The sequence below is a fragment of the Podarcis vaucheri genome (assembly GCF_965113315.1).
Source record: "Podarcis vaucheri genome assembly, chromosome: 17".
NCBI lineage: Eukaryota > Metazoa > Chordata > Lepidosauria > Squamata > Lacertidae > Podarcis > Podarcis vaucheri.
The window spans coordinates 32,230,271-32,253,680 of NC_138755.1; the positions used below are offsets into that span (position 1 = coordinate 32,230,271).

The 23,410-nt window shown below is 41.4% G+C and overlaps 1 protein-coding gene across 2 annotated transcripts in view; it reads right to left on the reverse strand.

Moving 5' to 3' along the window:
* Positions 1-23,410, reverse strand: part of DNAH6 (dynein axonemal heavy chain 6) — a 131,002-nt gene that overhangs the window by 24,212 nt on the left and 83,380 nt on the right. For both annotated transcript variants that reach the window (XM_082204454.1, XM_082204455.1), the window contains 11 exons: positions 22,665-22,732; positions 21,707-21,887; positions 20,201-20,380; positions 19,450-19,683; positions 17,097-17,232; positions 15,898-16,067; positions 13,588-13,778; positions 11,755-11,915; positions 11,215-11,303; positions 3,787-3,933; positions 1,946-2,084 (listed from right to left, as the gene is read on the reverse strand). In XM_082204454.1, the coding sequence (XP_082060580.1) occupies positions 1,946-2,084; positions 3,787-3,933; positions 11,215-11,303; positions 11,755-11,915; positions 13,588-13,778; positions 15,898-16,067; positions 17,097-17,232; positions 19,450-19,683; positions 20,201-20,380; positions 21,707-21,887; positions 22,665-22,732 (1,696 nt within the window). The remainder of the gene's footprint in view (positions 1-1,945; positions 2,085-3,786; positions 3,934-11,214; positions 11,304-11,754; positions 11,916-13,587; positions 13,779-15,897; positions 16,068-17,096; positions 17,233-19,449; positions 19,684-20,200; positions 20,381-21,706; positions 21,888-22,664; positions 22,733-23,410) is intronic.

Consider the following 23,410-nt stretch of genomic DNA (forward strand, 5'->3'; position numbering starts at 1 on the left):
GTGAATGGTAAAAATGTCCTAGATTCCGTAGGTATCCAGATGAGGGGGCTGATTGTTTGTGCCTAACTGAATTAAGAGTATTTTATCTGCTGCTGTTTACTATTTTTAAAATGGTCTGGAGGTGGATTTTAATCGCCAAGTCCAATTCTAACTGTAGACATTTTCAACTTTGCGTTTAGACTGGTTTCATTGTTGCTAACATCATGGCTGCTGTCATTCTTGTTGCAAGTCACTTTGGTCTGGGGTAGTGGTAATTAAAAGACGCCTGCTTCTTGGAAGTAAAGCAATGACAAACCTAGGCAGCATCTTAAAAAGCAGAGACATCACCTTGCCAATAAAGGTCCGTATAGTTAAAGCTATGGTTTTCCCAGAAGTGATGTATGGAAGTGAGAGCTGGACTATAAAGAAGGCTGATTGCCGAAGAATTGATGCTTTTGAATTATGGTGCTGGAGGAGACTCTTGAGAGTCCCATGGACTGCAAGAAGATCAAACCTCTCCATTCTGAAGGAAATCAGCCCTGAGTGCTCACTGGAAGGACAGATCGTGAAGCTGAGGCTCCAATACTTTGGCCACCTCATGAGAAGAGAGGACTCCCTGGAAAAGACCCTGATGTTGGGAAAGATGGAGGGCACAAGGAGAAGGGGACGACAGAAGACGAGATGGTTGGACAGTGTTCTCGAAGCTACAAACATGAGTTTGACCAAACTGCGGGAGGCAGTGGAAAACAGGAGTGTCTGGCGTGCTCTGGTCCATGGGGTCACGAAGAGTCGGACACGACTAAACAACTAAACAACAACAAGTGGTTCTCAATTAGCTAAGTACTGCGGACCACATGCTTTTCAAAAACCAAGCCATGGATCCCCTACTTTTGGAAATTTTGATATCTCTGTGATAGTTTTTGTTATGTGAATGGTGCCACGGACCCCTTGAGTGGGTTATGTGGTCCCAATTGGGAATCATTGGTCTAGGGTCCAATGAGCCATGCAGTAAGGTATAAATATAATAAACAACTTAGTAAAAATAGTTGGTCCTACAAAGCTGAGAAGGAATCTCAGTGAGACCGCCACTGAAATAAAACAAATTAGCTGTAACTAAGTGTTTGACAGACATGGGTGAATGCACAAATCTTCACAACTCATACTGACAGAGTACTTTCAGTTGCAATTTGTGCCCACTGAATAGCCTTTACTTAGCAAGCAACCCTGAAAGCACTTGCATTCAGCTCAAAGAATTTGCAGTAATTCTACTCTTCAGCTTGGTAGAACACAGCACAGACAAATAGAACATTTGCTGTTTATAACAAGTGAGTCGATTTATCCTGTGACACGGGTAACTACAGGCAAAAAATGTAAAACCAAACAAAAATGAATAAACAAGCATGACATTTAAAGCTCGCTTTAAATGTTAGTGCTTTATCACAGAGATAATTCAACCCCATTTTAAACAGCATTTGTAGAAACCAAATAGTACGGTAAGTAAAACACTGGAACGTATGCAAAATGCAGTTTTAACTTTAGTGAAATAAAATCACTATCCTAAAAGGAAATATGCACTCCCTAAACTATTATAAACAGGATTCTGTATGTTTTAAACATACATTCTAAACTTAATACATATTCCACCGTGCCTGACTCTTCACAAATTCTCAACTTCTTCTTAACATTGTTTATTCTTAAAAAGAGTGTCAACTCAAACTCCTTGTGGTCAAGGAAGGTATGCATGCTGATCAGATGTGGATAGCAAGATACATAAAACAGACATAAAATTGGAGAATGTGGCTGTCAGGAAAAATGGGTTCCATGTGGAAGATCAGAAACAGCACTTGTGTTTTGTTGGGATTCAGTCTCAATCTGTTAACCACCATCCACCCATTTACTGTGGAATAATGTGTGCATGGATAAGCAATAATATCACAGATTTTATTAAACTGGCAAAATACTGTACCTGTTATATATATGAGGGCATCCCAGGGCACCTTCCCCTCTTGACAATAAAGATTGAGGTTCAATAAGGCGCATTCTCTGTCACTGTCATTAAATTCATAACAAATGTTCCAACCAAGAGGTCCAAATTTCTTCCTCTCCTTGAAGATTAAGAGATAACAAAGAGATTAAATTAGGTTTGATCAGGGTCTTCTGAACTTCACGATGCGGTTTTTGTGGATTTTTTTATCGTAAAAGGCCGAAGATGTGTACATTCTGAAGAGAAACCAGAGCACGGGTGTCTTTTTAATGTAACAATTATTTGCCTCCTTCTGTTTAGTTTGGCTAGTTTCCTACTGAGTGCCATTTCATGGATTATTTCATTCATTCATTGATCCTGTTAAACTGAGATCATTCTGTCAGGTAGGACACACGTGCTCTAGGAAATTAACCAAGAGAAGGGCTCCTATGGTTTTGGAAAATGTAATGAATATAATTATTCCTTACTCAGGATTTTATTTTATTTTATTACTGCACCTAGTTTGCATCTGAGATATGCGCCATTAAGGATCCTTGTGGATTTGGAGACCAAGCTGAAAGGCAGGGCTTTTAGACACCAGCAGTGTATAGCCAGTGTTTTGGAAATCTGGGAGGACTAACTAGTAATGTCCATAGGTCAGGAAATCAACCAGTTTTTACAGAGTTGAGTGGGTGTGTGGAAAGTCTTGGTTAGGGTTGTTCCTCCTTGGCTCTGTGACTTTTGGGGAAGCTGTTGTTTCTGAATTGCTCAGGAATCCTCACAAAGCAGAGCAAGCTGTGGGAAACCTGGTATAAAAGTTAGATGTAAACACTAGCTTCTCAGTAAACATTGACTCTTCTGCAGGATTTTACTAATCAAAAACACTGTGCAGTACATTAATTCAAAGCTCCATTAAATGAATGGAGTTCTATTGCATTTACTGAGACCTACACCAATTCTCAAGTATGTATAATATCTCAGCGCTACTACTAAGGGGAGGCATCTATATTTCAAAATTAGAAACATCCATGTTTCCAAAGCAAAGTTCTTTGGACGTAATCAAGATAAACTGAGGCATAATTGTGTTTCACTGATATCCACTTCTGATTCAACTGCTTTAGAATTCAAAAGGAGCCTTTTCACAAGTGAGACTATTACAAATGCATTAGAAATGGAACTTCTAACTTTTCCAGACTGTTCTGGTCTAAAATCTGTACATTTCTGCAATATTTTAGTGCACACTTCAGCAAAAATGCAAAATTTACAGGTTGTTTTATTTCAGTACAGGAAACTTGGATGTAGCCCCAGATAACCCCATCTATCTCTGTCCTTAGTTCTGTGATTTACAAAATGTGAAACGCAGAATAAACTCTAGGAGAGACAAATGAGAAGCTTGCGGGAGGGGGCTCTCCTGATTCTCCCTTCTTACATGTGGGGCACAGAGTAATTGGACAGCACATTTCCCTCTCCTCAACAGCAATATGCCCTTTGGATTAAATTAAAGCAATAAAGATGCTCATCTACTGCTGTAAACACAGCGAACAGGAATTGTATTTTCTGTCCTCAGAAACATTTGATAATATTTGCTCCTGTAAATTTCCAATAATTAAAAATAACTAATTAAAATATTCATATAAGAAACTCATGCCTAGACCTTAAGATTGTGATAAAAATGGGATAGCCCCTATCTGTGCTGCTACTCACAGCAATGTGGAAGAAAGGCAGAATACAAATTTGTGGAGAGGGAGAAAGAGAGAGGGGATACGTTTTCTGAACAGCGTAACAGCTACTGAAGCTGTTGTTGCTGCTGCCCTTTTTTATATTCTTAAAATAATAAGAGGTACCTGAATAATAGCATGGAAGAAACAAATGCCAAAAATTATTTTTCTCCAGGTTTTCCCCAGGATATTTTCTTCAAAAAATGAAGATGTCATTTCTGTGAATGCTCGTCTGATGTTTGCTCGCAGACCTTTCGGGGGTTCATTGGTTACCTGAATACATACATATATAAATAAATGTATTGTTATATAGTTACTAGACTGACTGCTAAACATCTGCACTGATAAACTGGCCCACAGCAAATATTCTTGCAATCCTAGGATAACATTACAGTTTGTAATCCTGCCATGAAGAAATAGTTACAAATATTTACTTGCACAGATATAGGACTGAGCTACATAGGTTTGCCTTCTAGTTCCTCACTGTGTTGTCACGTTTAATTTATGAATTAGCAGCTATCTGCATGCAAACTGTATTTTATATTCAGAAGGCGGCTCACAGCTTTTAACCACATTAATGCACTGATTGCTTACCCCAGGAAATATATGGAAATGGAACTCTATGTTATGACAATAAGGAAATTTAGAGCAAAGAAAATAGAAATCATCTTATGCAAGGGGGGGGGAGGAGAAGCAACCAATATATATGCAAGTAGAATAATGCAAGTAAGAAAGAATTGATACTACAGAACAACTCCTATGGGTTTTATTTGGAAATTATATTTTTAAGCTCCTAGATATTGGGTTATTGGAAAACTGCTTTAATGAGTAGAAACCAATTGTAGCCACAGGTAGCGTTATTAAAATCAGTAGAGGTGGTACAGTTCATGGCAAGACAAATTTTCTGCAAAATCATGTGGATATAATACTAAAGTAATGCAGAAGAAAAAGAAGTAATTGAATGGAACTTTTCTCATGGGACGCAGGTCTCCCCAACCTGTCTGGTCTTTGACCGCAATAAAGGTGATTGAGAGAGCAGTTGCTGAACAGCTTGGTAGGTTTCTGGATGAAACATCGGCTCTGGATCCATTCCAGCTCAGCTTCCACGCTGGTCATGAGACCGAGACGGCTCTGGTCACCCTAACAGATGATTTCCGTAGGCAGCTGGATCGAGGTGGGTCGGGGCTGCTGATTCTTCTAGACCTGTCAGCAGCCTTCGACATGGTCGATCACGAACTCCTGGACCATTGCCTTGCTGACGTGGGGATCCAGGGCACAGTCCTTCAATGGCTGTGCTCGTTTCTCTCTGATCGGGGACAGAAGGTGGCGCTTGGGGGGAATTGTCATCGCGCCACTCCATGGTGTGTGGAGTGCCTCAGGGTGCGATACTCTCCCTGATGCTTTTTAACATCTTTATGCGCCCCCTCTTCCAGCTTGTCCAGAGTTTTGGGCTGGGTTGCCATCAGTATGCCGATGACACCCAACTCTATCTGTTGATGGATGGCCATCCTGACTCGGCCCTAGACACACTGACCAGATGCTTGGAAGCTGTGGCTGGATGGTTACGTGGGAACCGGTTGAAGTTAAATCCTTCGAAGACAGAGGTCCTCTGGCTGGGACGGGACGATATGGGATTGAGGGGGCAACTCCCTGTTGGCTTTTTGCAGTATAGTAACGCTGCAGAGAGCTTGCTGGGGAGATCATGCATTAAAAAGAAAGGACTCAAAAATAACTTAAAGAAGGTTTTAATAAGAAAAACAAAAACTCCATTTACACTAAATACATTAACAAACCGAACCAGACCCAACCACCAACCCATCCCCCAGGGTAATGGGAGAGCTAGGTGCTGCTCCTTATATACTCTACCCAAATGCTGACACGCCTTAATCAAATACAACTCAGCAGCACCTGCTACGTTTCACAGCTGTAAAGCTGGGTCTCGTTATCCCGCTCTGGCCCCTTACTCCGGCCCCTTTAAGACACACACATGGAGTGGAACAATGATGAACCTCTACATTTAAAGAAACCATTCAACATTTCCCCTGCGGTTCATCATTGTGGAACAAAAACATAAAGCATACTTTGTATATGTTTTTCATGTGTGATGTAAACTGCAACCTATAATGTTTGGTATGTTTACGGTACATTGCCACTCTCTTAAGAGGAGAGAAACATTGCGTAGTGGGCTTTTCCACACTGTGAAGCATCTTTTAACAAAAGCTTAACTGTTTCATATTTTACACTTGGTGAATAGCACAAATCATAATCTTCGCCTGGAATTCGTTGAAAACCCTTAGCAACTAATCTTGCCTTGTACCTTACAACTTCATTTTTATCATTCATTTTAACTCTATAAACCCATTTTGAATCAATAAGTCTCATATCTGGGGTTTGTGGTACAAGAGACCAAGTGTTATGCTCTTTTAAAGAAGCTATCTCAGAGTTCATAGCTTTATACCAATTTGCAGCTTGGTGCTTAGGTAAATTCTGAACATCATTGTAGCTTTTTGGCTCAAAAACCGCCTTATTGGCAAACACAGTATTAAAATGTTCATCTGCATAACGTTGTGGCTTCTGCCTCTTTCTATCTGAACGTCTCAGTCCGGAAGGAGAGTCAGACTCCTCAGACTTAATGGGACTAAGTGAACTACTAGTTTCAGGTTGTAAATCATCATTGTCAGACTGAAGAGGTGCCTGTAGGCTAAGCTCACGGTCAGAAAACTCAAGAGAATCTAACCTCCCCTCGGGTGCCTGTGACTTTAAATCAAACAAATTATCAGATTCAACAGGCTTTTTGTCTTTCCCCATTAATTCAGAATCACCATTTTCTCCTGCTGCTGCTGCTGCTGCTGCTGCTTCCTCTTCTTCCTCAGTATTATTTATACCATCAGTATCTTGGAAAACAGCAACTCCATTCCAATTTACAGTTTGTATCATGCTTCTGGTAATATGAAATTTGCCAGTTGCTGGTATGTAAATTCTGTACGCCCCCTGCTGGTAGCCCATTAATTTTCCCTGAACACTACGTTCACCCAATTTCTGGTTAGCAGGATAATGCATAATTACATCTGAACCCCAAATGCGTAGGTATTTCAGATTAGGGCGTTTTTTAAACAGCTTCTCATAGGGGGTGACATCTAAACCAGAATGATAACTGCGATTTCTAACATAACAAAAAGCATTGAGTGCTTCAGCCCAAAACGCTTTGGGCAGATTAGCATCGTGCAGATAAGTTTTAACCCCTGCCTGCAGGTCACGCTGCACAACTTCAACAAGCCCATTTTGCCAGGGACTTCGGGGGCAAGATAACTCATGAGTAGTCCCCTGCGCTTCCAGGAAATTCTCAAAATCCTCAGAAACAAATTCCCCGCCCCGGTCAGAAAACAGGTTCTTAATTGGTTTGTTAAAGTGTGTTTTTACCCAGTTGCAAAAAACTTTGTACTTCTCAAATGCTTGGGACTTCTCAGCTATTGCATAAGTCCAACAATATCTACTATACTGGTCTATGAGAGTAAGCCAGTACTTAGAACCTCCTAATGATGGTGGGAGTGGCCCAACTAAATCACAATGTACACGCTCAAATGGCTCAGTTACTTTTCTATCTGAGCACCTACCCTTGCGTGCAACCTTAATCTTATTCTTGCAACAAGATAGACACTGCATAAAGAATTTACATGGTTTTAAGTTGAGGCCACTGACAATATTCTGTGTCTTAATTACATCAGCAAAATTCAGGTGTCCCAGAATTCTGTGCGCCATGTGGACACACCCAGAATGTGGCCTTACATTCCTCAACCCCTGGCTTGACTGTGCTGCTATGCAATTTATAGACGATTGGGAGTAGGTGCGAAAATACAGTCTATATAAACCATCAGATTCCCGGGCATACAATAGACGTTTGTTCCCCTCGAAAAACTCACACATTGAATTTAAGAAACGCACAGTTATCCCTTGATGAGCAAAGCACCTTACTGATAATAAATTGTCCACTGACGGGCAGTAAATGCAGTTCGCTATTGTAATGTTTAAAGAGTCAAGTTTAACAGTACCCCTGCCAAGCAACTGCAAGACTTGTGAATTGGCTAAATGTACATTACCAATTTCCTCTTCGAAAGAAATAAACAAGCTTCGATCATTGCAAACGTGCTGCGATGCTCCTGAGTCGATAACAAAAGACTTCCACTTGGCACCTTTAATTCTTTTACGATCTTTAGTCCGAGCGTGAAAAGCTCGCGGCTCGTTTCTGTCTCTACTATACGATGTCGGCTGCTGGGCTGACGACCGTGACTGACGAACAGAAACAGGCTTGGGAGTACTTTGCTTTCTTTTGGCTCTGCAGTCCTTTGCAAAATGTCCTTGCTTATTGCAGAACCAACAACGCTTTGCAGCTTTAAATGCAGTTGTATCACCACAGGTTTGCATATGGCGTTCCTCATTCTTTCTGGAAACAGGAGTGCTTATGGCACAAGCCTCCCTTCTATCCAACTCGCCCATTAATCTTGCCCTTACCCCTTCCACAGTTAATTGTGCTGGTGGAACAGCAGATATCTGGCTAGCTATACCATCAAAGTCCTCATTAAGGGAACAAAGGATGATAAAAACATACTGAATATCAGGTACCTGCATGTCCCTTCGAATTAATTCGCCGCGTATTGCCTCCAGACGTCTCAAGTGTGCTGCCAAATCACCACCAGGCTGCAACTTCGTCTGGTACAACTGCTTGAAAAACGTCAATGCAGACGCTGACTCTTTTCTAACATGCACTGCTGCAAGACTGTCCCACATTTCTTTGGCAGTTTTCTTATTTCTTATATAGACTACTTGCTGGTCGCTGACTGCCAAATTAATTATTGCCCTGGCTTTTGCATCTCCTTTCGACCAAGCATTAGTTACAGGGTCAGGAGGGTCATCAGTTACATAGGTCCATACTTCTCTAGAGGTCAAAAGCGCCTCCACCCGAAAAGACCATAAATTATAGTTCTCATCTGTTAGCTGTGGGAAAACCAGAGCCTTCTCAGCTTCAGGAACCCGGTCAACCATTCTGGAACTCTTCCAAACCCACAAAAACTACGCTAACAGGAGAAGGAGTTTTCAAACCTTTCTCAGAGTCCAAAAATATGCAGTCATCCACTCAGCAGCTGGGCCCATAACCAAAGATGTTGGCTTTTTGCAGTATAGTAACGCTGCAGAGAGCTTGCTGGGGAGATCATGCATTAAAAAGAAAGGACTCAAAAATAACTTAAAGAAGGTTTTAATAAGAAAAACAAAAACTCCATTTACACTAAATACATTAACAAACCGAACCAGACCCAACCACCAACCCATCCCCCAGGGTAATGGGAGAGCTAGGTGCTGCTCCTTATATACTCTACCCAAATGCTGACACGCCTTAATCAAATACAACTCAGCAGCACCTGCTACGTTTCACAGCTGTAAAGCTGGGTCTCGTTATCCCGCTCTGGCCCCTTACTCCGGCCCCTTTAAGACACACACATGGAGTGGAACAATGATGAACCTCTACATTTAAAGAAACCATTCAACACTCCCATCTCTTGCGGGGGCGCAATTAGTGCCAGCACCGTCCGTTAAGAGTTTGGGTGTAATCTTCGATACCTCCCTCTCTATGGAGGCGCAGATTACAGCTTATAACAAAGGCGGCATTTTTCCATCTCCGCCAAGCTAAGCAGTTGGCCCCTTATCTCTCTCGCCCTGACCTAGCCACTGTGATCCACGCGACGGTCACCTCCAGACTGGATTATTGTAACTCGCTCTACATGGGGCTGCCCTTGAGACTGACCCAGAAACTCCAGCGGGTGCAGAATGCCGCAGCGAGACTCCTTACGGGGTCTTCGCTGCGGGATCACATTCATCCGGTGCTATACCAGCTGCACTGGCTCCCGGTGGAGTACAGGATCAGGTTTAAGGTGCTGGTTTTAACCTTTAAAGCCCTATACGGCCTAGGACCCTCGTACCTACGGGACCGCCTCTCCTGGTATGCCCCACAGAGGAACCTACGGTCTGCAAATAAAAACATCCTGAAGGTCCCAGGCCACAGAGAGGTTAAGCTGGCCTCAACTAGAGCCAGGGCTTTCTCGGCTGCGGCTCCAATCTGGTGGAACGCTCTGTCACAAGAGACTAGGGCCCTGTGGGACCTGACATCTTTCCGCAGGGCCTGCAAGACAGAGTTGTTCCACCAGGCCTTTGGTCAGGGCGCAGCCTGACTCCCTCCTCTGGCAACCTGCACAGAATTTTGCTTAACGGTTGCCATTCATTTGATTTTAATTAATTTTTATAATGAAATGTTTTTAGAATGTTGGATTATTTGATTATTTGATTATTTGATTGTTAGCCGCCCTGAGCCCGGCTTCGGCTGGGGAGGGTGGGATATAAATAAGATATTATTATTATTATTATTATTATTATTATTATTATTAAAGATTGTCTCTCCAACAAATTCAGAATGCTTTAAAAAGCATTAACATATGGGGTTCAACTTCAAATGCACACTGCTTCTCAGCCTAACATACCTCATGGGGTTTTTGTGAGGCTAGAAATGGAAAGGACTAGCACCGTGTACCTAGAGCCTTGAGCTCCTCAGACAAAAGGTGGCATATAAATGTAAGAAAGAAAGCTGGGGATATAATTCCAAGAGCAAGGAAGAGATGGCAAAGACAAAACTGCATGGAAAAGTGGCCTCTTATTCCAATATACCCACTGCCGCTTACTGGCCTGTACCTCGAACGCCATTCCAGGACACCTACCTATATGATGCCCCTGTTCTCCCTTTAGTCCTCACCATTAAGCAAAATGAAGCCTAAGTTTGCATAACTCAATTGTGCAAATTCATTCCCTGCCACCTTTGCCACTTTCTTCCTCTCTTTCCTCTCTTGTCTCCTCCTCTATCACAATTTAACCTGTACAGGGTCTGTTTTTCCGTACTTTTGTTTCCCCCCGTTATGTTTTTTTTAAACAAACAAGCAAATAACTAGGTGTCAAGGAAGCAGATGCCTAAAGCTGATCTGACTACACACATGGAGGTTATAGCAGTTATTTTAGGTCTCCTGCTGTGGGTTAAACCACAGAGCCTAGGACTTGCCGATCAGAAGATCAGCGTTCGAATCCCCGTGATGGGGTGAGCTCCCGCTGCTCGGTCCCTGCTCCTGCCAACCTAGCAGTTCAAAAGCACGTCAAAGTGCAAGTAGATCAATAGGTACCGCTCCAGCGGGAAGGTAAACGGCGTTTCCGTGGGCTGCTCTGGTTCTCCAGAAGTGGCTTAGTCATGCTGGGCACGTGACCTGGAAGCTTTATGCTGGCTCCCTTGGCCAATAAAGCGAGATGAGCGCTGCAACCCCAGAGTCGGCCATGAATGGACCTAACGGTCAGGGGTCACTTTACCTTTACTGTGTTCCTTATTTCCCAAATTTGGAGACAACTGACTGACTAACTAACTAACTAACTAACTAACTCAATGAGTACAACTCCACAATGTTCTGGGTGTTGTTTATTCTGGATTTGCATTTCCCATTTTACTAAAAAAAATTCAAAACATACTACCTTGACAGAATTCTGAAGGACAGTGACAGGGAAGATAGCACATGGCATGGAACTCAAATAGAGTCTGAAGCTTTCATGGATAGAAACATCTGAAAAACAAAACATTTTAGTCACACAACGGTTTAAGGCAAATTACGTTTCAGAATAAAGTGAAGCCCTAAACTTTCCCAAATTAAAAACAGTGTTTTAAATGTTATGGGCACTATCTAACAGTTTTCTCACCGATTCTATTTCATTTCAGCAGGTTATGTTAAGCGGGATCTAATTAATTTACAATGTGGGGATAACTAATGGTGGCCCACTTAAAAGAATTGTTGTAAGAATAATGAAGATAATGCATGAGAACAGTTTTTAAAATGATAAAGATGATGATTAAAAGTAAATGAGTACCACAAAACCCAAAATAAGGACACTCGTTTTATAAGCTATTAAAAAAAACTACAACCCCCCCCCCCTTTTTTGTTAAAGTCCTAAAATGGCTTCATCTCTTTGAGGTATATAGCATGCCTGAAACAAAAAAAAAAAGGGGGGGGGACATACTTGGCTCTGTAAAAGTTTTTATAAGCTCTTCCATAGCTAACATCCATGAAACGGCAAGGTGACAGTTCTGAAGAAACACCCAATTTCCCGATTTCAATGCATCCTTAATCATTCTTTCTGCAATAGGTCCTTGACCTTGCCCTAATGAAATGGACTGCACTCTGAAAGACAGAATATATTTTGTTGGTATTCAAATTACATGCAGTTTGCATATATTATTTAGATAACCTATGCACACTTTTTGAGTTGCGTGGGTAGACAACTAAAAAAATGCTTACTTCTAAGCAAATGTGTTCGGACTGCATTGCGAAATAGTTCAGACATTTTATGTCTAGTGCTGTATCTATTACTTAGGCCTCCAAATAAAAAGAGCTCCACCTTCAAAAAATAATGAGCATTCATATATGGATTGATGTCAAATGCAAGTATATTGCTACTCCCCCAGCATTTTAGTTATACCTCTTTTCAAAATCAGTTTTGGTAAATACATTCCTTCCTGGTTGAAAGTTTAAGTTACCAGTAATTTTTGTAAATGATTATTATTATGACATTTCTATGCAAACTGCCTCCTCTACTGATAGGAACAGCTACAAAATTTTACAGTGAAAAATCCCTTGGGCTAGAGATGTGACTTTTCATTGTCAAGTAAACTTCTGTTCAAATATTGCTGGCATATTTAAAAAGAAGAAGAAAAAGAGCATAAATCTATGGTAGATCTCATGTCATTACCATGTGAAAACTGGAAACTCTGATACCTAAAGAAGGCCAAGGCTTCTTTAAAGCAGTGTACATGTTATTTCTAAAATCCCATTAGACCTTGTTGATTCAAGAGAGGAGGACAGACTTTTGTGGCTCCCAGGTATGACAAAAGAATACCACAATGTGTGCTCTTCAGTCACGTCAGGGAAGGAAATTTGCCCCCTGTTGCTCTGTGGGGCAATGAGACCACAACAGTGCAGCTAAAAAGACAGTGTCGGCCTGGTTGTAATAGTGACACATCCCCTCATCTCCCTAACTTTCTAAGTGGGGGAAAACAACTGATGTAGCCAAACCAGTACGTTTCTGAGCACAATTCAAAGTGTTGGTGCTGACCTTTAAAGCCCTAAACGGCCTCGGCTCAGTATACCTGAAGGAGCGTCTCTACCCCCATCGTTCTGCTCAGACACTGAGGTCCAGCGCTAAGGGCCTTCTGGCGGTTCCCTCACTGTGAGAAGCAAAGCTAAAGGGAATCAGGCACAGGGCCTTCTTGGTAGTGACACCCGCCCTGTGGAACGCCCTCCCACCAGATGTCAAAGAGAAAAACTACCATATTTTAGAAGACATCTGAAGGCAGCCCTGTTTAGGGAAGCTTTTAATGTTTAATAGACTATGTATTTTAATATTCTGTTGGAAGCCGCCCAGAGTGGCTGGGGAAACCCAGCCAGATGGGCGGGGTATGTATGCATGCATGTATGTATAAATAAATAAATAAATAAATAAATATTACTATTGCTATTATTACCACAGTTGGATTACTGTAATGCAGTCTATGTGGGGCTACCCTTGATGCAGAAAGTGGTAGCTAGGTTGTTTGTAGAGGCAAATTACTACCAGGATATAACACTCTGCTTTCAGGACTGACATTGCCTGATACGCTGCAACCAGGCTGAGTTTAAGGTGTTGGTACTAGCCTATACAGCTCAGGACCAGGTTACTTGAGAAACTGCCTTATCCTTTACAATGTATATTTTTGTATCTATTAGAACAGAATCATTGGTAAAACTTAGATCATACCCAAATGTTTCATCATATGGAAATCAAATAGTACATATAATAAAAATATATAATCTATACCTTTCTGAATATCCCCGTTCTTTTGCAAACCTCTGGAAAGCCCCCATGGGGTCAGAGCCTGTACTTAAGATGAACACCAGTGGTGTGGAAGGAGACATATCTTGATAAAGAGTTGCCAGATCAACTGGGGGATTCTCTATGAATTGTTTCCCAAGGTTCTCTATTACAAATTCAGTAAGTGCAGAAACAATCTATAAATGTTAAAACAGCCGTTTTACAAATGCAGGGATTAAAAAAAGAACTGATTTCATTTACTTCATTCGTTCATTTTATTTATTACATTTGTATACCACCCTTCGTCTGTAGATCTCAGTGTAGTTCACAACATAAAAATGCAAGATAAGAACACAAAATACAAAATAAAACAAGAGGGACCACTCCCTACAAACCAATAAACCTTCTCCTCCCATCTCCTCCCACAAACACATTAAAAATAATATTTTGCATAATAAATTACTATGTTGTATCAGGGCTTCTGTTACATACAAGTGATAGAGAAAATAATAATATCATATCATTTTGGTGATTCCACTTTGTTTTGAGTCTATGGCCTAGCTCCGAGGCACCCAGGGGTAACTTGAAAGATAGTCAGGGGTGCCGCAGGCAACACTGGCCTCCATCCCTCTTTCCTTCCCTTCCTCCTCTGATGCGCTCTCACGTCTCTGCCTCCCAAAGGCTTGCACAGCTGTTTGTTGCAGAAGCCCTGGCTACAAGCTCCCCAGGCAAATGGTGCCTCTGGGGCTGGCCAGGGCGTGATGGTTGCCAGGAGCTGCGGCATCCTCTGAGTAAGAAAGCAAGAGGGTGAGGGAGGCCAGGCAAGCAGGCCTGCCTGGAAACAGGTGCTGAAAGGGAGCCTTTCCACCATGCAGGCGCAGCAGCGCCCACTGCTGCCTCCCAAGACTGGCCTCACGTTCACCTTGAGCCGACCTCTGTTGCTGGGGGCATCCTCTTCCCAGGCTCCTATGGGGCAGTGTGAGGAGGCACCTCTCTCTTTGGGGCAGTGGGGAGAGCTCAGAGGCCAGGGGCGGGGGTGCCCAGAGAACCCCCAAGGAGAAGAGAGGGACTGAGGGAACACTCCACAAGGGAGGATGTTTGAAAAGGGGTGAGGGGCTGCCAGATCTGCAGACAAGGGATAACATAACTGGGCTTCTGAGGAGTACAGCGCATTTCCCCACAGGAGAGCCACAAAAAGAATGCAGCTGGTCAAGGGAGCCATGGACTCAAAAAGGTTGAAAACCTCTAGCCTAGCTAAACTGAAAAGGCCTGTGTTTGTATTTTACAGTACAGAATTAGTTGTTTTTAGGTACTGCATGTAGTGAACACTGGACCACTGAAAAGAACCAACTGTTAGAATCTATGGCAGCGATAGGCAACCGAAGGCCCATGGGCCACAAGCGGCCCACGGGGGTCGTTTAACCGGCTCCCGAACCAAGTCGCCTGCTCGGCAAGTCCCTGCACACTGTGCTAAACCGGTGCAGTGCAGCGTGCGGACTCGCTTCCACGGTGCAGGAAATTGCGTCTGCGCAGACGCCAAAAATTGCGGGCACGCGTGCTCAGATGCGCGCGCAATCTGGCCCACAGAGGGATCTCTGCTGGAGTGAACCGGCCCAGGCGAGGTAAACCTTACCGACCCCTGATCTATGTTGACCCTTTATATGCTTCCCACGGGCCTCCCTGGCTGAGGTTGTTGCCAGTGTTGTGTTGGGGGAAACTAGGAATGTGGTCTTGGGTAACTGCAGCATCTATGCTCAGGATTTCATGGTGACCATGGGACTCTCCCAGTCTGCCTATCTTAACTGTTAATAGTTAGAAAGGTTGGATAATTATCATCCTAGTTTTTGAGATATGCATGCTGAATTCAGTGGCACAGTTATGACCAATGTAAGTCAAAACCTAATCTTGCCTTACCTTGCCATAGCTCAGTGGTACAGTACAGGCCTTGAGTGCAAAATTTCCCCATCTTTGATTTTTGGCATCGCCAGGTAGGGCTGGGAAATAACTCAGCTTGAAACCCTGGAGAGCTATTGCCCAGCGAATGTTGATAATACTCAGCTAGATGGACCAATAGATTGACTCTGTCTAAGGCATCTTCCTATGTCTCTATGTCCTGTTCTAGAGTCACAGCCACAATTAGTCACGCACCTAGAGGGAGGCAGGTACAGGCCGTATTTCCCATATGATTGCTCATTGTTGAGAATGAGGCAGCTGAGCTCTTCCCTCTCTTGCAAACTGCATTTCTAACGGGACATTGACTACATAGCAGCATCACCTCTAAGATAGTGCCTTGAATTGTTAATAGACATGGCTTACCTTTTCTTCCATAAAGCACTTCACCACAATTAATTTCTGAAACATGGTCAGCCTACTGTCCCAGGATTCGTGTGGTTTATCTTCTTTTTTTTTACCGCTTTCAGTTTCAGTTTGAGTTTCAGGTTTATAGTCTTCCCATTGTTCCGGGTTAATACGAATTTCAAGTTGTCCTACAAAAGAGTATTATAATTTCAAGCCACTTTAGTTCACCCTTTCCTAGAAGAAAATCATTATTCAGGTAACACTGGGGAAGCCATAGCTCTATCAGATATGTAACAGTTCTGAAAATACTAGGGGTTAGTTCTTAGCAATTTTCAATTTTCTGAACAAGAGAAGCATATTGAGAATACTGCTGTGAATACTGATAGGATGAAACAGAATGTGTTTGGTTAAACTAAAATACAACATCCATTTAAAATTGGCATACCTTATATACAATATTATATAAACCTTACATACAACATTTTTACCAGTTGGCAGATGACTACAACTAAATAATTTGAAATTCTATGGAATTTCTGGTGAGAATTTAACTGTACCACTACATACATCAATAGTCCTGGGGTAGCCAATGTGGGGCCTCCATGTTTTGGACCACAACCCCTATTAACCTGTCCCAGTATGGCCAGTGGTCAAGGATGATGGGAGCTGTAGTCCACATCTGGAAAGCATTACTACAAAAATAATTATTATTTTTTGTGCTTGTTAGTCATTTTCTATTTTCTAAAGTGATTAACAAAATAGTTCAAAAATTAAAACAAAACCTAACCAAACCAGAATGCAAACCTAAACAAACTTTTGTAGGCTCAAAGCTCAAAACAAGCACTTCCAATCGAGCCCAGAAACAAATCACACTTCTGTTTGATTTCCTTTGTGTGGAAATAGGTTTTATATATATATATACCGTACTGCAAGTCAACTGGAATATTTTAATATGTCCCACAGCAATGTCATTCACTTAAGATGTTATCTAGTGTGAAAACAACATGTATAACAAATAACTCTTGTCAACCCCGAGCCATCATCAAACAGAAAAAAGTAAATTCAAGTTACACTAACAAAAATCTATTGAAACATAGAAAAACAAATAACTAATATTCAAAAGCAGGCAACATATCATAGAATCATACAATTCTCTCATGTTTAGATGCATGATAGGAAAAGTCCTTTACAATCCCATTTCATATTTATCATGTTACCTAATTTAATAAAAATGTGCATCGTCTGTATGTCCGTTTCAATTCCTGCAAAACATGGCAGTGTTTCATCTAAGTCACAGCACATAAACCACGTATTATCTTCAAGCCATGGAATCTGAGGTTTTTCAGTCCGCTCCTATTATAAATAAGACAGGCTATGTCAAGTAGTGTGGTGACAGGTTGCGTAGAGTGTGCGGTCAGACAATTTATTATTTCAAATATGAGTACAGCAGAAAAAAAAACCTCAAAATGAAGACATAGGTGTTGTTTTTAAGAAAATCTCTTGATCATCATGGAACAAGTGCTATAATCTAAAACATGCCCACTTGAAATTATGAAGAACTTATTTTCAAATAAATATGGTTAGAAATTGTGTATCAAAAGTATGAGTTTTTTAACATTGGCTTTCTAATCTAGGCCATTTTATTAGTGTTAAATAAACATTAACAATAGCATACACTGCCTTGAGCTTCTTGGAGAAAAGCTGGGATACAAATGTAGATAACGATGTCGGATATAAAAAAATAAAAATAACAAGCTGGCTATTAAAAAATAACAAGCACAAAAAAGAAAAGAAATCAAACTGACATTTGCAGAATTACGTCATATATATGTATGTACATGTATGCTAGGGCTGTGCACAAGATTTGGCTAATTCCCCAAACCAAACTGGGCTGATTTGGGAGAATCTGGGTGTTGGTCACATCAGGGTGAGACAGCCCTGAACGCAAAAAGGACCTACCTGCAGCCGCATCTTCATTAAAGAACATAGGGATGCAGGTGAGTTGATGCCTTTCCCACCAACCTCTCCCTCTTCCTGCCTGGCATCTCATTCTTTCTGCCTCCTGAAGCAGTACCACACATGACTAACTGCTCCTGCTTACAAGCTGGTAAGCAGAGAGGACCCAATGGTGCCAGTTGTGGCTCCATCACAAGTGGCTATCATGCGTGCAGGGGAACTGCTTGCAAAGGAGCAGCCTCCCTCAGGATTGAACCTGCCTGCCCATGGTCAGCAGAGGGACCCAGCATCTTCTCCTTTCCCCACTTCCACCTGTCTCCAAATTCACGGCAAGGCATGGGTGGGACAGGTGGATCAACCCAATCCACGGTCTACGGGTTGGGGCTACAGGGCAAAACTGGGAGGGCTGTACACAGTCCTATAGATTCATGTTTTCAGTCTGTTGCACTCTGGAATAAGCAGTGATATGTAGCCTTCTGTGATGAGTTATCAAAACGCTCTGAAGATAAAGTTGCTCGCATGGCTGGGAGTCCCCAGCTTATGCAGTTCCATGACTAGCTGCACCCAGAACATTGACTGGTCTAGTTTTATGGGACCACATTTGGTGGTTGAAAGTGAGGATACAGACAACACGCTTGGTGAAGTTCAGTCAGCCACCTATGCGCATGACCCTCTCTCTTTAAAGTCAACTACATCTAAAAAGGAGAGGAAGTCTGGTTGGGTCTAGGAGGTTAGACATTCCTCTTGGACAGAAAGAGTTGTATCAGCATCCTACAAAGATCACTCTTAGGTCACTCAGGGGGAAATCTAGCCTGGACCTGGAAGACGTAAATTATAGGAGCCAACAATCCCTTTATGGGCAAGTGGCTTGAGAAAGTGGTCACTGTCCAACCGCAAACATTCTATGATGAAACTGATTGTCTACATCTATTCTAATTAGGCTTCAGGCCTGGTTCTGGAATGGAAACTGTTTTGATTGCCCTCTGGGTTGACTCTGATTGAAAGGAATAGGGGGCATTTGATACTGTTAAATTTTCTTGGCCATCTCTGTGGTTTTTGACATCAGTGGCCATTGTATTCTCCTGGATGGGCTGCCATTTTCGATAGGCTGCCTTTTCAGTGCTGGTTATGGGACACCCTCCCCAAACATGCTTATTGTATTTTTTTCAGTGTCATGTGAGATTTAACCCCTTGTGGCTTTTAAATTTCAAATATTTTAAAGTATTTTTTTTAGATCTGCTGTCCTAGAGCTATTTTTGTGTTTTAAGCTTTTTACTTGTAAACTGTCCAGGAAATTATTATTTTTTTGTATAGAAATATTAACAACAGATAAATAAATTACCAAAGTCCTTTGAGAGCCAATATTGCTGACAAGAGGGGTTCCTAATCCTCCACGTCCTCCCTTTGTCATTCACATCTCACTCATGTAACGCGTTGCACAACACAGCAGCCGTATCCTGAATTGTTGTACCTCTAATCTGACTGGTTGTGCAGTAGCCCTTGCACCTATTTACTTTTTGGGTTCTAATGAGAAGTTGAGTCACACAATCATGAAAAGGATCCAGAAATTTAAAACTTTATTAAATATATATAAAAAAGGCTTCCTAAATATACCTTATCTAAACCAGCGGCTCCACGGAGGAAGAAGTTCCATTCAAGGTCTGTAAGTTCTTCTTTCTGCCGCATGATCTCAATACACAGCATAAAGCTATAGATTAGTTTGTGCTGTTCAAAAAGGCCTCGGGAAACATTGGTATAAGTTGCATAGAGTGTCTGAGAAAGGAGTATAGCAAGTCGCTCTTCGAGAACATCGTTTTTTTCAGATGTTTCAATAGTGGTGTTAAATAGCTGCAAGGAAAATCCAAGAAATATAATGTTGGGTGTGCTTGTTACTAAAGCTCATAAAAGACTAGACACGAATAATCCTTTGGGAACATCTAAAGTATCTCTTTGAATCCTAGATACTGATTTCAGAGGAATTAAGAGGTCTGCAGTTGGTGGAGTCTTGCAGCTGCAGCCTTAGAAATATATGGCTATTTGCTATATGGAGAATGCCTCCTACAATTCTTTGCTCCTGCCTGCTGTCACGTGGTGATGAACCCACCCCCACCATTGGTCCCATCATCTCCATCGGTGGAGCAAGCCGATTGGGCATCTGGGCAGTGCCACCGCGTCATTCCTAGGAGAGATGCGTGGCTCAGGCACCCTGCAGGCCGTGCGGTGAGTGCCGCCCGGCATTTTGTCACCCCCCTAAGTGGTGACACTCGGGGCGGCCCACTCCCACCGCACCCCCCTTCCTCCGCCCCTGATCATCCCACGCATTAAGCTGCAAATGTGAAACTGCTCAAAAGAGGAAAGTCCAAACCTGTTTGAAATACTTTAAGGAAAATTGATACATTGGATCAATCTCTGACAAACTTGCAATCACAAAATACATGACCGATCCTCGAGTAGCGACAGGGCGGTATTTTTCACGGGCTGCATTGATTTTTTCTTCTGTCGTTTCTGCTTCCACAAGCCTCACTTTGATAGCACCGGATGTAATCTAACAACATAGATTTCAAAGTAGCATGTTGAACACACATAAGAAACGGAGTACCTCAAATATATGAAATAAACTACTCAGAATGAAAAAAAAAATTCTCATTTTTGAAAACACATTAATCAATCATCATCATCATCAAAACACTTTCAAGTACTCAAAAGAATTTTGCAAGCATTATCTAGCTGTAGTTCTTACAAAAATGATATAAAGTAGATCAGTATTATCCTATTGCAAATAGGTATTATCCTACTAAGTCACACTCAAAGCAGACCCACTGGAAGCAATGAATCTACTCTATGACTAACATTGGCTATCACCTAGAATTGGGACTACGGTTGAGGGAGATTAATTTACCTAACATCAACTAGTGATTTATGGAAGATGGAAGATCCAGACTAGGGACTTCCTGATTCATAACTCAGTCTTTTAGCCACTATGCTACACCATCTTTCATGGTGAATCTTTACAACGACCCATTCCGGAAAAATATAAAGGCCTTCAAAGGATATACAGACCGAAAAACCTGGATCATAAATTATAGAACGTATGTGGTTTTTCACAGATTAGCTTTTTTTATATTTGTTATATTACCGAGATGCACAGATTATGACCCAATCTTGGAAAGAGATTTAGTTTGCAGAATTGTTGTTGTAAGTCTAACTCGTTCATCATTTTTATTTCAAGGCGGCCCTGCAATATTTTCAGTAAGGGCCATGCAATATTTGAAGTAACATCTCTGATACTGAAAATTCTGAAACCCAGATTCCAAGCGGAAATGAGTGAAATAACTAATGGAGGGGCATATTATGTATTTCCGTTCCTCCTACAGCAAAACTGGAAGCTGGTATTTTAAGTGATGGGGGAAATGATGAGCATAAACTTGCGGGTGGAGATGTTGCAACCTTGAAAATAGAAGCATTCTAATTTTGTCATGCTAACCTAACAGATTGATGGAAAGGGGCTTAGTTGGTTATTTGCTTGATTTCAAATAGGAAACTGAGGCTAACTGCATCAAATGGCAAAAGATTGTAGTGTGATATGTGGAGAGTAAAATGTGATATTCTTGGGATTATGATTTAAAAAACAACTCTGCTGTATCTGTCTGTATGTGCTGCAACTATCATAATATCCCTATAGCTGCTAGACACAATATACAGATTTCTGATTAGTGCAGTGCCACTAACATTAGACTAGAGTATCCCATCCTGTATATTTCATTGTTTACATAATGCTCAAGAGCAGAATGTAAACATTTTAAAATAATTTCTCTTGGTGATATTCCACACAATCCTATATATGTTGTTCCTTTTTTAAAATGTCCCCCACCTTCGATTCTTGAAGTGTGTTGATGAGCTCTTCTTTGTCCAGAATATTCCCTTCTGATGTAAAAAGCATTTTTAGAATTTTGTCTTCAATGGCTTTCAGTTGATTCTTATCAGCATTTATTCGGACAATGAGCTGGGTTCTTTGTTCCTCTAGTTCAGGTCTCTCCAGTCGCACGACATCACTAAAACAGAAGTTAAAATATATAAATACTATAAATCCTGGCATCTTGTGAAATGTATAATGTATAAACAATGAAAATAATATAAATATATAATAAAATTGCAAGTACTTGACCATCATTTTTAATGATCTCACGAAATTTTACACAGACTTTTTTTCACAAAACCCTGTACAAGTATTAGAAAATTTGTAAGCTCTATTTTTCCCCTGTATTATAATAGATGCTATGCATATTACATAATACAATATGGAGGGACCAACATGATGTAGACCAGGGGTGGCCAACTCTCAAGAGACTGCGATATACTTTCAGAATTAAAAAAAAACCATTTTTCAGGGGTTCAACTCAAAGTTGTTTTTTAGGGATTAAAAAAAGCCTTGGGGGGGGGACTTCTGTCTTTTGGGGGGGTTAAGGGCAAGGGACAAAGGGGTAAAGTCACTCACAAAAAGATTGCTATGGATGAAAACAGCAGCACAGAGAAAGCTTCGTCTTCACTTCCAGAGATCAAACAACAATGGAGGGCGGGGCAAGGGGGCAGAGCAGGAGTCAGTTTTAGCGACCCTAAGGAAAGGGAGCCAGAGATCGACCACAATCTACCAAAACCGCAAGGGGATCTACCAGTAGATTGAGATTCACCTGTTGGACATACCTGTTGTACACAGGTATGCCTGGCACCCTCCAGCTCCTATCAGCCTCCCACAGATGCTGGGGAAGGTTAATGTACACCTTTTAATTAGAAAGTGGTGAAGATTGAATTAAAAACAACAACCACAATACCTTAGCAGTTGATCTTCCAGGCCAGATCTGGTAACAGTGAAATTGATAATTGTTACTTTGATACACACCTGTAAGAGAAGCACAGGAGAAAGGTGGCTAATGTACCAAATGTATTGTTTTCATTAAAGCATAAGCTATTATGAGCTATAGGCCATCAAAGGCAGCTGAATTATATAGTCCTCCAAATTAAAAATATTTACAGGTAGGGGGAATTATATTTTATATGCCTGGTCTGTATCTCCAATTTAGGGGAATGGGTTTAATACAATTGCAGATAACAGACTTGAAAATGCAACCATGCACTTGTTTTCTGAGCAGTAAGTTCCACTGAATTAAATGGAACTTATTCCCAAGTAACTCTGCACAGAATTTCTACTATAAAAGCTGTATTTTTTCTACATTGAAAAATGGCCTATTTTTCAGTAAACTGACTGAAAAATAACCCTAATGAAAAATGAAAACATGAAAAAGGTATTTGAAAGAGATATACATACATATATGGAAGACTGGGATTGCAAATGCTTTAAAATACACCTGGATCACATAGAGCAATGGGGTTAAAAACTGCTCATGTTCCTCAACTCGTTGCCAAACCAACCAAGCTAATGTAACTTGATGGGGCTTGACATTCAGGAGTACTGGCAAGGTTCATACTAGTTTCAGCTGCAGTTATTTTGCTCATTACTTCCCAAAAGTCATAGAGCAACCATGAGCTGGAATTGATTCCTTTGTCTCACAATGGAGCT